Source organism: Heliangelus exortis, chromosome 11 (genome assembly GCF_036169615.1).
Source record: "Heliangelus exortis chromosome 11, bHelExo1.hap1, whole genome shotgun sequence".
NCBI classification, from domain to species: Eukaryota; Metazoa; Chordata; class Aves; order Apodiformes; family Trochilidae; genus Heliangelus; species Heliangelus exortis.
Window position 1 is genome coordinate 10,605,484 of NC_092432.1, and position 13,971 is coordinate 10,619,454.

Consider the following 13,971-nt stretch of genomic DNA (forward strand, 5'->3'; position numbering starts at 1 on the left):
TTCATTGTTGGAATTGTTTAAAATTTGCATCTTTGGCCTCTCCAAGGTATTCACTTTGACTTTATGCAAATATAAATAAATGCCAACAATTACATCTTCTGAGTCAGAAGGCACCTTGAGACTTGAGGAAACAAGACAAGCATTTCTCTAGCCAGGGTAAGTTTTGGTGTATTCATAATCCAGTGGTGAAATGCTAATCTGGATAATGCAGGCCACTAAAAACGTTACTTCTTACCTAGTCTGAGTTCTCCAAAGTTCCCACACCCAATCTTCTTGCCCACTCTGAAATTGGGTCCCACCATAAGAACACCAGAAGATGCTGATGAGCTTGGTCGAGAACCATGTCCACTCCTTCCCGGCATTCCTTTTGTCGTCCGCTGCCTTTCATCCTTTTCCCTATTAGGATGGTCCATGATCTTAGTGAAATATCTCTGCCAGCAAGCTGGCAGAAAGGAACTGGAGTATGCACTCTTCTCCTTAGAACAGAAATATATATCCAAGAGTATCTGAGTCAGGGTCCAAGAGAGTCATGGAAAAGCATGGAGTTCTTTTGGCACCATATCCAGTTCCTAATGCATCTTGATAATGTACCAAGGGGTCGATTATCTTCTTGAGAACTCAATAAAGGCAGGCTGCTTTTGGTTTCTTACCTGAGGAAAACAGATATATGAAATACAAATCATTATATTGAAATAACGAGCAAGACACATACAACAGGCCCAGTGTCCAGAACTTTCCCAGCCTAAAGTAAATTAACATCTACATGGGAATTTTACCATTTTCTTAACAATTTTCTGATAAAAAGCCCTGATAGCAAAGAGATGCAGGTGTTGCCCACCCAGTGTTTGCTAGTGGAACTATCAGGACTCAAATTGCATGTACCAATAAAAGTAATTTAAACTACACCAGCACATCAGGTGGAAACTGCAAGGAGAGCAAGTGCCATCTTTAATGCATCTGTGAGGGGTAAAGTTTGTTTTCCTCTCACTTGAAACATTTATAAAGCATTACACAAAAGCCAAACAACAGTGAAAAGTGGCAAATGAATGGAAGAAAATACTGAAGCACTTAAGAAGTAAAATTCTCCTTTATTTTACATCTTTTAAAGAAGCTTCAGACATATTTTTGCTAGTTGTAGCTGTTGTCTTCAAGAGATGACCAAAAGTAGCAACCAAAACAACCTTTATTATTTTAAAAAAGCGAAAATTTTCCTAAAGGCTGATCCAACACACAATGCACATTACTAACATAACCATCTTCTATGATTTAGTTACCAAAAAGAGGTCTTGGAAAAAAAGAAGTTCTAATGGAAGTGGATGAGGGACTCCAGGGTTAAGACCTTCTCCAGAAACCTGCACTCATGACTGGACAACAAGAAGTCTGATAGTTCTCCCAGAGACACTGAAAGACACATGCCCAGACTTGTCACCAGCATAACCCCACAGGCAGGCAGCTCTGGACTACTCCAGAAAGTGCAATGATACATCTCACAAGCATCAGTCTGCTAACTCAGCCAAAGGAGGAGAAGACATGGATGCTTCCCAACCCACACAGGCCAAATAGTTCCTCTGTGCCCAGGGACCAGCCTGAAAAATACAGGCAGGAGCAGTAAAGACCCAGGAGGTCCTGCTCTACACATGCAGTCCATGGAGTACAGGACATCCCACCATGGGATCTTTCCCAGGATGTGAACTCACACTGGATCGCTGGAGCGGCCAAAGGCTTCAGCTTGGCACCACTGTGGTCTTCCACTCAAGACATGAAACTTTGAAGCCTCTGTAGAAAGAAACCATTGCAGCCTGCTGGGACAGTTCAGAGAAACCAGTGATGGGAGGTGAGTTGCCACTCATGTCCCAGGCAACCACATCAAGACAAAGGGAAAGGCATCAGCTTGCTTTGTCTGCACAGACGCTGCACCAGGAGCCCCCATGCCGGTATTAGGCAGATGTGGACACCCTGGAGATGCTTGTGGTGCAGTTCTTAAGGAAAAACCAGAATACACATATATAGACCTACTCCCCACATCCCAGATGACAAAGGTAGAGGACTGTATTCCTTCAGGAGGCTCTACTGCACTCATAATTTTCCAGATGTGATTGGAAGAGTATCCAAATGATTTCGGAAACAATGCTTCTGTCCTATTTCTGCATGGATGCCTACAGCTGAAGTTTCAGTGTTAGCAAGGAAGTTAGCAAATACCTCCAAAGCAGAGAAGCCCTAAACAAGAGTTGTTATGGAAGGACATCAGCAATTCAGCACTATCAGATACATCCAGAAGCAATCATATCTCTGAAGGTGCAAAACTTACTACAGCAGTTGGCTCAGCCCTTCTGCAGCAAGATGTTTGTGGAGGATTCAGCAAGGGTTTCTCCTGTTCATTTCACAAGATGATCAAGCTAACCTACCTATTTCCAGTGATCCAAAAAGAAACGACAATAATTATTTCCCCTCTACAAGCCAGTGGCACGGAAAGGCATTTGCCCTTTGGAAATACAAGTATGGATTCCTTAGCCCTCCGCTGTGGTCTACTTTTATTTCTGGAAATTTCTGATTTGATCCAAAGCATCTGTATACAAGGTAGAAGTACTTCACACTGAATCCAGAGAACACAGGTAGCAACCAGTTGGAAATCCCTTTTCATTTCTATCCATTTCCACTTGCAGTTCTGTTTGTGTGCACAAACGAGGACATAGTTCTCCCCACCTTTGGCTGCTTCCCTAGATATTTTTTTTTTTAAAGCTTCTGCCAAAAAGAGCCAAGATTTAATACAACGAATGCCCAACTTCAACATAATTTTGCTATTACTTGCCACTGTTTATGTTCAGATAGTTTTGCAGGCTCCTGTATCAGACAGGGAGTCTACAGGACTCCATTTATCTAGGAAGAGCGCTGGTCCCTCCACTGTGCATTAGGAAGACCTTGAGGAACTAATAATAGTGTAAAGAAAACACCCATACATCTGCATGCCTAATGCAACATAAATATGGGTGGTTCAGTGGGATTATTAACAGTTTATATTAATGGTAAGGTTACAACCAACAGGACAGTTCATCCAGCCAGTGACTCAGCAGCCCTCTTTTAGAGATTGAAAAGCAGATGAGTTCTTGTCCCTCTGCACAAAGGTGGATCTGTGAAGAAAATGCCACAGCACCTTTGCAGCAAACCTAGAAGGCCTGAAAATAATCAGGCCTCATCTGAACACCACTGTATCGTGTCCATCTGAGCAGTTTGGCCATACCAACCCAGAAGCTCCCAACACCAAAGACCCCACGTGGTACCAAGTGATGTGGGAAATGCCCTGCTAGAGGCAGAAGAGTTGGAGGTGTTCACATACCAGAAACTCAGTATTACCAGGCTTTACTTGGACCTCAAATTAATTCAAGATTTAACACTTAAAACTAAAATGGATAAGCAGGAAGCATCTGTTACAGGCAAACAAGATGAACAGGTTTTTCATCCCAGACATCTCCAACAGACCGACAGCAGCCGAGTTCGTTTGAGGGGAGCATTACCACTGCTCTCCAAAGCTGTTTGTGAAGATGCAAGTGGAGCTGTACCTGCTCTGTGAAACCAGCCTGCAGGGCAATGATGACACTCTGTCAGGTTTCAGAAGAGCATTTGGCTTGGACCCCACCCCAGCCCATGCTGGCAGGAGAGGCAGGCAGGCTTCCAACCCAGCAGCATTAGAAAAGGACAGTCACTGAAACTAAGGAAGTTTCTTGTGGAAAAGAAATCAAACACAAGGATGATGAGAGACTGCTTCTAGGACTGGCTCACCAAGAAATAGAGCAGAACAGAGGAATTCTAGGAATAATAATAATTTAAAAAAACACCTTGAAAAGCTCACCTAATCAAAACAAAGACAGCAAGAAGGATTTGTTTTCCCTAGAAACCAAAGTCATTATTTTCATCAGGGTTGGATAATCCTTGGGCAACAACTTCAGACATAGAAAAAAGGGTGGCAGAAGTCTCTACACAATCCCTGCCCAGTTTAAGCTAGGAACAAACAATGCACAGCATTGTGTGAGACATGAAGGGTAGCACAGCTCTGGAGGCTGAGAAGCTCCTATTAGGAAGGAGGACAGTGTTTTCCTTTGTGATTCCAGAAGCCATAGAACTTCCTTCTGCCCTAAGTAATACCAGCTTTTCATCTGCAGAGTAGATGGAACCAGATTGTGAGGCTGTTTTGCAGCAGAACCTGATGCCTAGGTGCAGATCTATTCAAAGCTCTTTGGCTGCCTGCTGGCACAAACATTATAGACAAGCATTTTGCTAGCTATAAAAAAAAAAAGTTGAAAGCCCCCAAAAGGTAACGGAGGACAATTTCTCAGGTTTCAAACAGCTGATGAGAGTTTGCTTTGAAAGCCCAGAAACCTACTATGTCCTGGGCTGCATGACCAGCAGGTTGAAGGCAGGGATCCTCCCCCTCTACTCCATTCTGGGAGACCCCACCTGGAGCACTGTGTCCAGTTCTGGAGTCCTCAACACAAGGAGAACATGGAGCTTTAAAGTGAGTCCAGAAGAGACCACAAGGATTATTCTGGAGGAGCTCTGCTATGGAGAAAGGCTGAAAGTATCCTGGTTGTTCAGCCTGGAGAAAAGAAGGCTCTGGGGTGACCTCACAGCATTTTCTAGTGCCTGAAGGGGCTGTAGGAAAACTGGGGAGTGACTTTTCACAAGGGCCTGGAGTGATGGGATTAGGGGGATCAGTTTCAAGTTGAAAGAGGGGAAGAGTGAGATATGAGGAAGAAATTCTTCAGTGGGTGAGACCCCTTCAGGGTGGTGAGACCCTGGCCCAGGTTGCCCAGAGAAGCTGTGGCTGCCCCATACCTGAAGTGTTGAAGGCCAGGTGGGATGGGACTTGGAGCAGCCTGGTCTAGTGGGAGGTGATCCTGCCCATGGCAGGAGGGTTGGATAGGATCTTTAAGGTATCTTCCAAACCAGTCTGAGATTCTGTGATTCAGTGACTGCAGGGTAGGTGATGTTCTGCCAGTGCTCAGCACGAGCACACCATTCCTCTACAGGCTGCTCAGGACTCTTGCAAGCACAAGCACTCCTGAGCCTTGACACAGCTTTCCCTCCTCCAGACTCCAGCCTTGTCTCAGGTCCCTTGTGCCACATTTCAGCTCCGACATCAGAAATACACTGCTTGGTTTGAGACACCATTGTGATCAGCACAGCTCAGATGGGACAAGCAACCTGCCAGATTAAGCACACCTTTTCTGGCAAGTGGAACAAATTGTCAACAGTTATAAGCCACTCCGCCTCCATCCTTACCCCATTGTATTAGGTCTCCCCAGGGAGAAGGATGGAAAGGTCATGCCTGACAGTCTGCAAACACTGAACATCCTCTCCCTCATCTGAAAGCCTCCTGCACACAGGAATTCAGATCAGCAACAAATGAGTGAACAGAGTGTTTGAGAACATCTTTATAAGGGCCAACACTACGAGCAGATCCCAGCTGCCCGTACACCAAGCAGAACAAAGATCTTTCACTACTGCTACTAGGTACTAAAAACAACTGTGGTAAAGATAGCATCAAATATGGCTTTGGAAAACTAATAAAGCACTAGACTTTGGAAGAGAAGAATGAAGACTAGACTGTAATTTGAAGTCAGTCATATTAATATTTAAAGACTACTCAGAACACCAGGACTAATTCCTGCCACGATTCCAATTTTTTCGTAACAATTTTCCTTCCTACCTTTCCACACCCTCAGCAAAATTGCTTCTGAAAGCTACTTGCATTTAAACCAAGCTGCATGAAGATATTTCTCTAATGGTGACTCAGTCCAATTCCAGTGTTCATCTCACTACAATATAGCTGGAGACATGGGAAGAGTTATTTAACGAAAGGCAAAGGTTTGAAAAGAAATTACTTAAAGCACTGACAGGTAAATAATAATAAAAAAACCAAACTAGTTTTGTATCCTACACGCTTCAATACACTTAAGACTCAAGATGTGAATCACGACCTCTCCTCCACTGATAAAACCACAGTGCTAGTGCTAGAAACCAGCTCAGAGACAGTGTTGGAGGCAGCTCTTGTTGTGATCCACAGCAGAGCTGAGCACAGGGGAAGGTTTCTCTCTTACAGAGTGCTTGTTATGGCACAGACACTGCTCACATCCATCCCCTTTCCTCAGTGATGTCCTTCAGTTTGAAAGCAGCAGTAGAAAAGGACAATGCAAACACAAGCATTTGTGTGAAGAAGCCAAAGCAAACCCTTAAAAAACAAAAAACAAACAAAAAAAAGCATACACAAAAAACCCCCAAAACCAAAACAAAAAAAACCCCAAACCAAAACAAAACTGGCTTCCCTTGCTTTGAATGTTTCTTTGACCTACTTGAGACACCCTGAAGACCCTTCCAAGATAAGACCAAGAGCTGGCAAAGTCTTGGTTTGGGGCACAATTGCAGAAAATCCATCCAAACTGAAATTGCAAATGAATTCCCCTTCTTCAAATCAAATCGAGCAGACCTGATTCAGGTCTGCATGGGGGTTTGATTCATGAAGGAGTCCAAACATGCAAGAAATCAAGCTGTAAAAGTTTGGTGAATCAATCAGCACAATCATCAATCATGCAGAAGTAGTTCATCCCTGTAATTTATTTTTTCTTCTTTTGAAGAGAGCTTCAAGAAAGCCCCATTTGCTGCTGGGATGGATGATCTCATCTCACTCTCTACAGAAACAGGAACTCATTTTCTTAAAGCAACTCAAAGATCATTGCTTTAGGGCAAGGCACATGCCTTCTTTCTGGGGTTTTCAATGTCCACTCCACACATCCGTGTAACACTATGGTAGGTCTCTTGATCTGCAGAGTCCTACTTACCACATCACTTCAAAGAATTCCAAATCCTCCAGGGCTCTCAACAGACATGTTATGAACACACAGATATGAGATCACCAGCTTCCACCCTCATTCTGTGTAAAAAGTAGAGCCTTCAGCAAGGAGAAAACTTTGCTTGCTTTGCCAGAGACTGGGACAATTGGTTCAGCCTCTGGAAAAGGTAAAGCAGCCAAGATGCAGTTAGAGAATATTTTGAAACCAGGACACACATGAACTGTTCACATCTGCCAATTCATTTTATTAACTTCCACCCTTAAGTTCAGAGGAACAAGCTGACCTTGTGTCCTCTGTTTCCATGCATTAACAGCTTCCTAGGCTTTAATGCTCTTCCTAAGTAAACTTTTCAGCTATAGCTTTGCTCTCTTCTGCATGGACACACACCTCCATTGGCTTCAGGCCCCTTCAGGCCTTCTCATCCCACTGCCTCATCTATTCCCTTCAATGGCATTCCACTTCTTGGCCTGCTTCTGCCCAAAGAAGTGCTTTTTCCAAAGCAATTGAACCCATTATTCACTTCTGACAAAGTTGCTGTCCTACAAACCAGCAAATAGAAGAGCTATGAGGTCTGCCCTGTTCCTAAGGAGAAAAATCAACAGATAGCCAAATATCCTCTCTTGATCAGATCAGGAAGAGGATCCTGCTCTGGTGCTTGGCCATCTAAACCAGCAGAATTAGCCGGGAGGATGTAGAAGCTGAATGCTTTCTTCATGCAGGCATGAAAAGTATACTTTTTCTGGCCTTTTTCCTTCCCACTCAAGAACTTTCTGGTTACCTTGAGGGTCTTCTAGTAGAAGACAGTTCCCACTAAACCCCCTGTTATGGGAGTGTATTTCAACTACCTGCATCCCAGTAGTACTTCCACAGAGGAGATCAGCTGTTAGCTGTGCTTGCCCAAACAGCACTACACTGACCTGGTTTAAGTGTCCTAAATGTTGTGTGAAACAACAGAAAAACGGAAAAAGTAGGTCAAAATTCTCTGTTGCAGTTTCAACCTGGTAACAGCTTTGACAACGCTGGCTGCAGCCTATGGCAAGCAGGTGCATGTCACATCAGATGTCCCATGGTTGGAAGATTCTTTCCCACCCTGAAGGCTACAGATGCCTTTTAAACAATCTGAGTTGCTTATGTTGAGACATTTGACCCCAAAATTTCATCTTCGGCTTGCACAGTTAGCTTTATTTAGAGCTCCATGGGCAGAAAAAGTGCCTTACAAGATGAGGCATACAAACAGTACTTAAGTCTAAAGTGCTAGGATAGGAGAAGGATGGACAAGTGAGAATGATTACACTTATTACTGAATGCAGAGGACTGACCAGTTCACATCCTAGAATTACAGTTTTTAAAGAAAGGCATGAACCCAAACAAACCCACACCATTTTCCATCCAAGGGATGCATACTTCCAGGAATCCTTTTCCTTGAAGACATTATGGATGTGTGCTAAAACACATTAATTGTATGATCCTCTACTAAATGTGTTGGCAAGCTACCTTTCCAGGTGAATCTCTGTTGACTGTTTCACCAAGAGCGATCCAAGCACCCATCCCTGAACTTTGTTTTCCGTGCCTTTCACACAAGCTCAGCATGAAAGCCAAGAATGCTAGGGAGGGAAAAAGTAAGTTAGTTAGTAAAATAGCTCCTTCCACAAGACGAGAGTCAAAACCCAAACTAGACCATTTTTCAAGGAAGTGGTTTGTGTGCTGCAAGCTCAATTCGTTGACTACTCTCCCCTGTTAGAGTTCAAGCCAAACACATGCCAGCAGCCATGGACACATATTCCTAGTATGTAACAAAGAACTACAGACCATAATCAGTCAGAAAAAAGAATTAGTGCTCTTTATGAGGAGCTGGATTACGCTGGAACAGCTAAATGAACACAAGATGAAAAAAATTCCCTCATGAAACATGAGCTCTGCATATTTTAGGGTGGGAAAGGAAAAGACTGAAGATCAACTACCAGATCAGCTCCCCTCCATCTTCTGAGGCTTGCTGTAGGAGTCAAGACACACAACCCTCTGCATGAAAGCCTGACAGAGTGCCAAATCCCAGTTTGTCAGCAGCAAACACCTTGGAATGACACAGGTGTTCAGCCCACACACAGTTCCCTGCACACCACCAGCCCCAAAACTGCATCCTCAGCAGCCCCAGGGAGGGAACCATCACATTGGCCAAGTTTTTGAGATCTACCTCTTGACGTTACAGTAACCCACCCCAGCTTTAAAATCCAGTGTTCTAAAGGCTTCTCAGAGATTGGCAAAAAGCACAACGTTCAGGATGCACCATCTCTGCTTGCAAAAGAGGCTGTGTGAGGCCACATAAGATCAAGTTCCAGCAGAAATAGATATTGATGAGGATGCTAAAGAGGAAATGACAAAAAAAGCAAACAAACAAGCAAACAAACAACAACAAAAAGACCGAAAACCAAACCAAAACAAAAAAAAAAACAACCCAAACCTGGCAGTAGCAAAGGCTCTCCAACAGACCTGGGGCATGATGAGAACCCTGCAAATGTTCTCTGCTATCCAGGCAATACCTACACCTGTATTTTTTATTTCCCTTAAAATACCAGGTTGTTTAACAGCAAAAACAGCACCTCAGATTTATTTATGTTAACCTCCTCCTTCCAGACAGTGGATGTGAATTAAAAAGGGGTCTACTAAAGAGATGACTTCTAGACAGCCACATGCATTTTCAAGGAATAACTCAGAGCAGGCTGATTCAAGTGCTCCCAGGGTAGCTATGGACATAGTTTGCATTTATTGGTATCCTCAAAAGACCACCACGTTGGCTTGGGCTCTGGAGCAGGCTTGCATCACTAGCAGCAACACCACTTTTGCAGATTTATTAGCATAATTTAACACAGATGAACCTCAGTAGCCTATGACTGTTTTATCTGCCTGGCAAGGAAAAGAAGCCTGGAGATGCAGTGCAGACAGGCTCAGAGAGCTTGAAAAGAATGGCAAATTTGGCAATTAAACACACAAAAAAATCCCCTTTGCACTATCCCAGCCAATGGAGATTTCTGCTTTCAGAAAGGAATCCAAGTATCAAGTTCAGAACTAACAGAACTCTCATGGTGCGTGTGTGCAGGGCTGGGGAAAAGTCTCTGATGGAAGAGAAATGCTCATCAAGTCAAAGAATGCTGAAAAACTCCTGATAGCAAGGGGTAGGTAGAAGCTGTGATAGTGAAACCCAGCCTGAGCTGACAGGCAGCCCAGACTAAGTCAAGTAGGTGCTTGACCAATAATGTGGTCAAGTTGAACACAGGTACACAGAAGGTTCATGTGTTCCTCGTGAAAGAACACAGCCTTGTCAAGTGTTCTTGACATCACTACTAAAGTGTCACTAGAAAGCAGTACTGCTGGGATTCTCTGTACCCCAGTCTGAGAGGAGAGCTGCAGGTCCACATACTCGGCTTCTCACTCCTGATAGGAACAGGTTGCCCCTTCTCTGTCCCACCAACACACAGGATACCTCAAAAAGATGAGGACAAACAAGCAGAATAGTTTCTTGGTTGCATCAGATCAGAAAGACACCAAACATTGGGAAGACTCTCAAATGTTAGAATCACAGAATCATTTCATCTGGAAAAGACATTTAAGATCACCAAGACCAACAGTTAATCCAGAAGTGAAAAGTCCACCAATAAACCATGCCCCTATACACCACTTCTACACGTCTTTTAAATCTCTGCCAAGGCTCATCTCCACTCCTAAAAAGAGCTTCTGAAACCACTGGTCAGATTAAGGATCTCGGTCTCTGAAACCCTCTTAAGTAAATATGCTTTTTAGAGGTCCAAAGATGTAACACACCTGTTTGGTATGAAGCATAGTAGACAACACCATGTCCAGTACACAGCTGCAAAGACCAGAGACCACTAAACAAGGAAAAGAACATGCCCTGTGTCTCATCAGTGCAAAGCATCACTTTTGATGCTGCTGAGCATTTTTCCCTGGTGGCTCAGGAGACAAAAGACAAATAGTCTGGCCTCTAGCAGCCCCTAGCCCTGAGTACCGGTGTAATGGTGCTCTTGGCGTTCAAGTGTCCACTACATGAAGCAGCAAAGCCCTAGAGAAAATACCACTTCCATGCAAAAGGAATGAAGTTGTGAAGGTGCATCAAAAGTAGGTGCCTTCAGAAAGGGAGCTTCATACAAGTATCTAATTTGATGCAAGGATTTAGGCACTGAGTATCTACACACACCATAAATAAGGCGAGATTCATCCCAGCTTAGGTGTGTCCTCCAGGGAGCATATACCAGCAATATTCAGCATCACAGAAGTCAAAAAAGTTGTTCTTTGCCACCACTCAGCCTCACATAAAGAGAGGATGAAAAGAGAAACCTGACCCAAACCAACAGTTTAGGTGAGTTTAAGTAAGCAGCTCACCCTGTGAAGCCTGCATAGGTTAAACTTTCAGACCTGCACTGGCAGGAAAAGCCCAGATGGGGAAGCAGACAACCCTGCCAAGTCCACATGACTCCATCCCACAGAGTCTCGAGGTTGCCCAATAGATTTGTCTTGGCCCCTGTCTCAAGGTTGCTCATCAGAAGAAACTTCATGTAAGAGCTGACTAATAAACTGGCAACACAGAGACATGAGGGATGGTGAGCAGGAATATCAACATCCCATAAAACACACGCATAGTATTGGTGATGTCAAGAGGAGGAAAGGCAAGTGTAGATTAAACACAAGAAAACTTGACACTTAATGTCCATGTCTTTTAGTTTTAATGCCTGGATGTCACCTTCTCATGACTGAAGTGCCACAATTGATGGCTTCAAGCTCCTTCAGAAGGAAGGAGAGGCAGTGGGGTGGCCCTGTATATTAAGAATTGTTATGAATGTTATGGTCTAGAACTTGATCTTAGTGATGAGAGGGTTGAGTGTGCTGGGATCGGTATTAGGGGCAAGGCCAACAAGTCTTATAAAAATGTGGGAGTCTGCTATAGATCTCCCAACCAGGGCAGTGAGGTGGATAAAATTTTCTTTAAACACCTGGGTGAAATCTCTCTGCCTTTGTTCCTGTGTGGGACTTCTACTTCAACTTCTCTGTTGTCCACTGGAATTACAACACAGAAGAGAGGGAACAGCCCAAGGGGTCCCTGGAATGTGTCCAAGATAACTTCTGACTCAGCTGGTGAGTGAGGCAACCAGGAAAGGTGCCCTGATGGACAGATCAGAGAGTCAGGATGTGGTTCAACACGGCCAAGTGCCGGGTCCTGCACTTAAGCCCCAACAACCCCATGGGGAGCTCCAGGCTGGACACAGAGTGGCTGAGAGCAGCCAGGCAGAAAGGGACTTGGATTGCCAGGAAGCTGAACATGAGCCAGGAGTGTGCCCAGGTGACCAAGAAGGCCAAAGGCATCCTGGCCTGCATCAGGAACAGCGTGGCCAGCAGGTCCAGGGAAGGGATTCTGCCCCTGTGCTCAGCTCTGGTGAGGTCACAGCTTGAGTCCTGTGTCCAGTTCTGGGCCCCCCAGCTCAGGAAGGAGATTGAGGTGCTGGAGCAGGTCCAGAGAAGAGCAAGGAGGCTGTGAAGGGATCCAGCACAAGTCCTGTGAGGAAGGGCTGAGGGAGCTGAGGGTGTTCAGGCTGGAGAAGAGGAGGCTCAGGGGAGACCTCATCACTCTCTACAACTCCGTGAAAGGAGGTTGGAGCCGGGGGGGGTTGGGCACTTCTCACAAGTAGCTACCAGTAAGACAAGAGGGCTTGGGCTTAAGCTCAGCCAGGGGAGGTTTAGCTTAGATATTAGGAAGAAATTCTTTCCAGAGAGGGTGATCAAGCATTGGAATGGGCTGCCCAGGGAGGGGGTGGATTCTCTGTCTCTGGAGGTTTTTAAGAAGAGACTGATGTGGCACTGAGTGCCATGGGCTGGAAACCACAGTGGTAGTGGATCAAGGGTTGGACTTGATGATCTCAGAGGTCCTTTCCAGCCTGGCTGATTCTGTGATTCTGTGCTCTTTGTGAACAGGGAAGGGATGGTAGGAGATGTGATGGCTGGAGGACGCCTTGGGCACAGATACCACAAAATTATAATTCTGAGAGGTATCAGTAAGGTGGGTGCCAAAACTACCACCCTATACTTTTGAAGGGCAAACCTTAACTTCTTTAGTAGCCTGATCGCTACAATCCCTTGGAAATTTGTTCTGAAGAATATAAGAGTCCAGGAACGCTGGACACCCTTCAAGAAGTAAGTCTTGAAGGCACCAGGAACAGACCATCCCCATGAGCTGCAAGGCCAGCTAGTGGCACAGAAGGACAGCCTGGCTGAACAGCAGGCACTGAGGGAGAAAAAGAGAGTTTATGACCTTTGGAAGAAGGGGCAGGCCACTCATAATGACTACAAAAGTGTGTGAGGCTATGCAGGAAGAGAATTAAAAGCTCCAAAGCCCAGCTAAAAATTAATCTGGCCTCTCTGGTCATAGAAATGTTTCTATGAATATATTAACAACAAAAGAACAGCCAGGGAGACCCTCCATCCCCTATTGTATGCAGGAGGAAACATAGTGACAATGGATGAGGAAAAAGCTGAGGTGCTTAATGAATTCTTTAATGAAGTCTTTAGTAATAGGACCAGTTATATAGAAAGAATCCAATTCCCTAAGCTAGGAGACAGAGACAGGGAGCAGAATGACCCCCTCCCCAATCCAGGAGGAGATAGTCAGTGACCTGCTGCACCACTTGGATATGCACAAATCTATAGGGCTGGATGGGATGCACCCAAGAGGAGGTTCAGGTTGGATACTGGGAAAAATTTCTTTACAGGAAGAGGGGTGAAGCATTGGAACAGGCTGTGCATGGAGGGGGTGCAGTTACTGTCCTTGGGGGTGTTCAAAAAAAGGTAGATGGAGCTCTTTGGGAGACGGTTTTGTGGTTATGGTGATGTAGGACTGACGGTAAGACTTGATGTCAAAGGTCTTTTTTACCTTGATGATTCTGTGATTCTCCTTACTTAAAGGTGTTTTCCAGCAGCCAGGGGAAATTATGTACCCGACACCTAAATACAGAGAGAAATCAGAGAAATCTCCCCCAGCCTTTAATGCTGCTGTTTCTTTGGAGGCAATTTGCTGTTACACAAGGGTGACAAACCCTGCAACCACATGCAGAGGTTAAAGAGCACA

At 44.7% G+C, this 13,971-nt stretch overlaps 1 protein-coding gene across 7 annotated transcripts in view; it reads right to left on the reverse strand.

Moving 5' to 3' along the window:
- Positions 1–13,971, reverse strand: part of CSNK1G1 (casein kinase 1 gamma 1) — a 107,430-nt gene that overhangs the window by 58,530 nt on the left and 34,929 nt on the right. For 3 of the 7 annotated variants that reach the window (XM_071754474.1, XM_071754476.1, XM_071754479.1), the window contains one exon: positions 236–650. The exons of 1 other annotated variant lie outside the window; for it this stretch is intronic. In XM_071754474.1, the coding sequence (XP_071610575.1) occupies positions 236–413 (178 nt within the window). In that variant the 5' untranslated portion in view covers positions 414–650. Of the gene's footprint in view, positions 1–235; positions 651–8,224; positions 8,450–13,971 lie in introns of those variants that run through there. 3 more of the 7 variants (XM_071754475.1, XM_071754477.1, XM_071754478.1) reach the window with 2 other exon arrangements.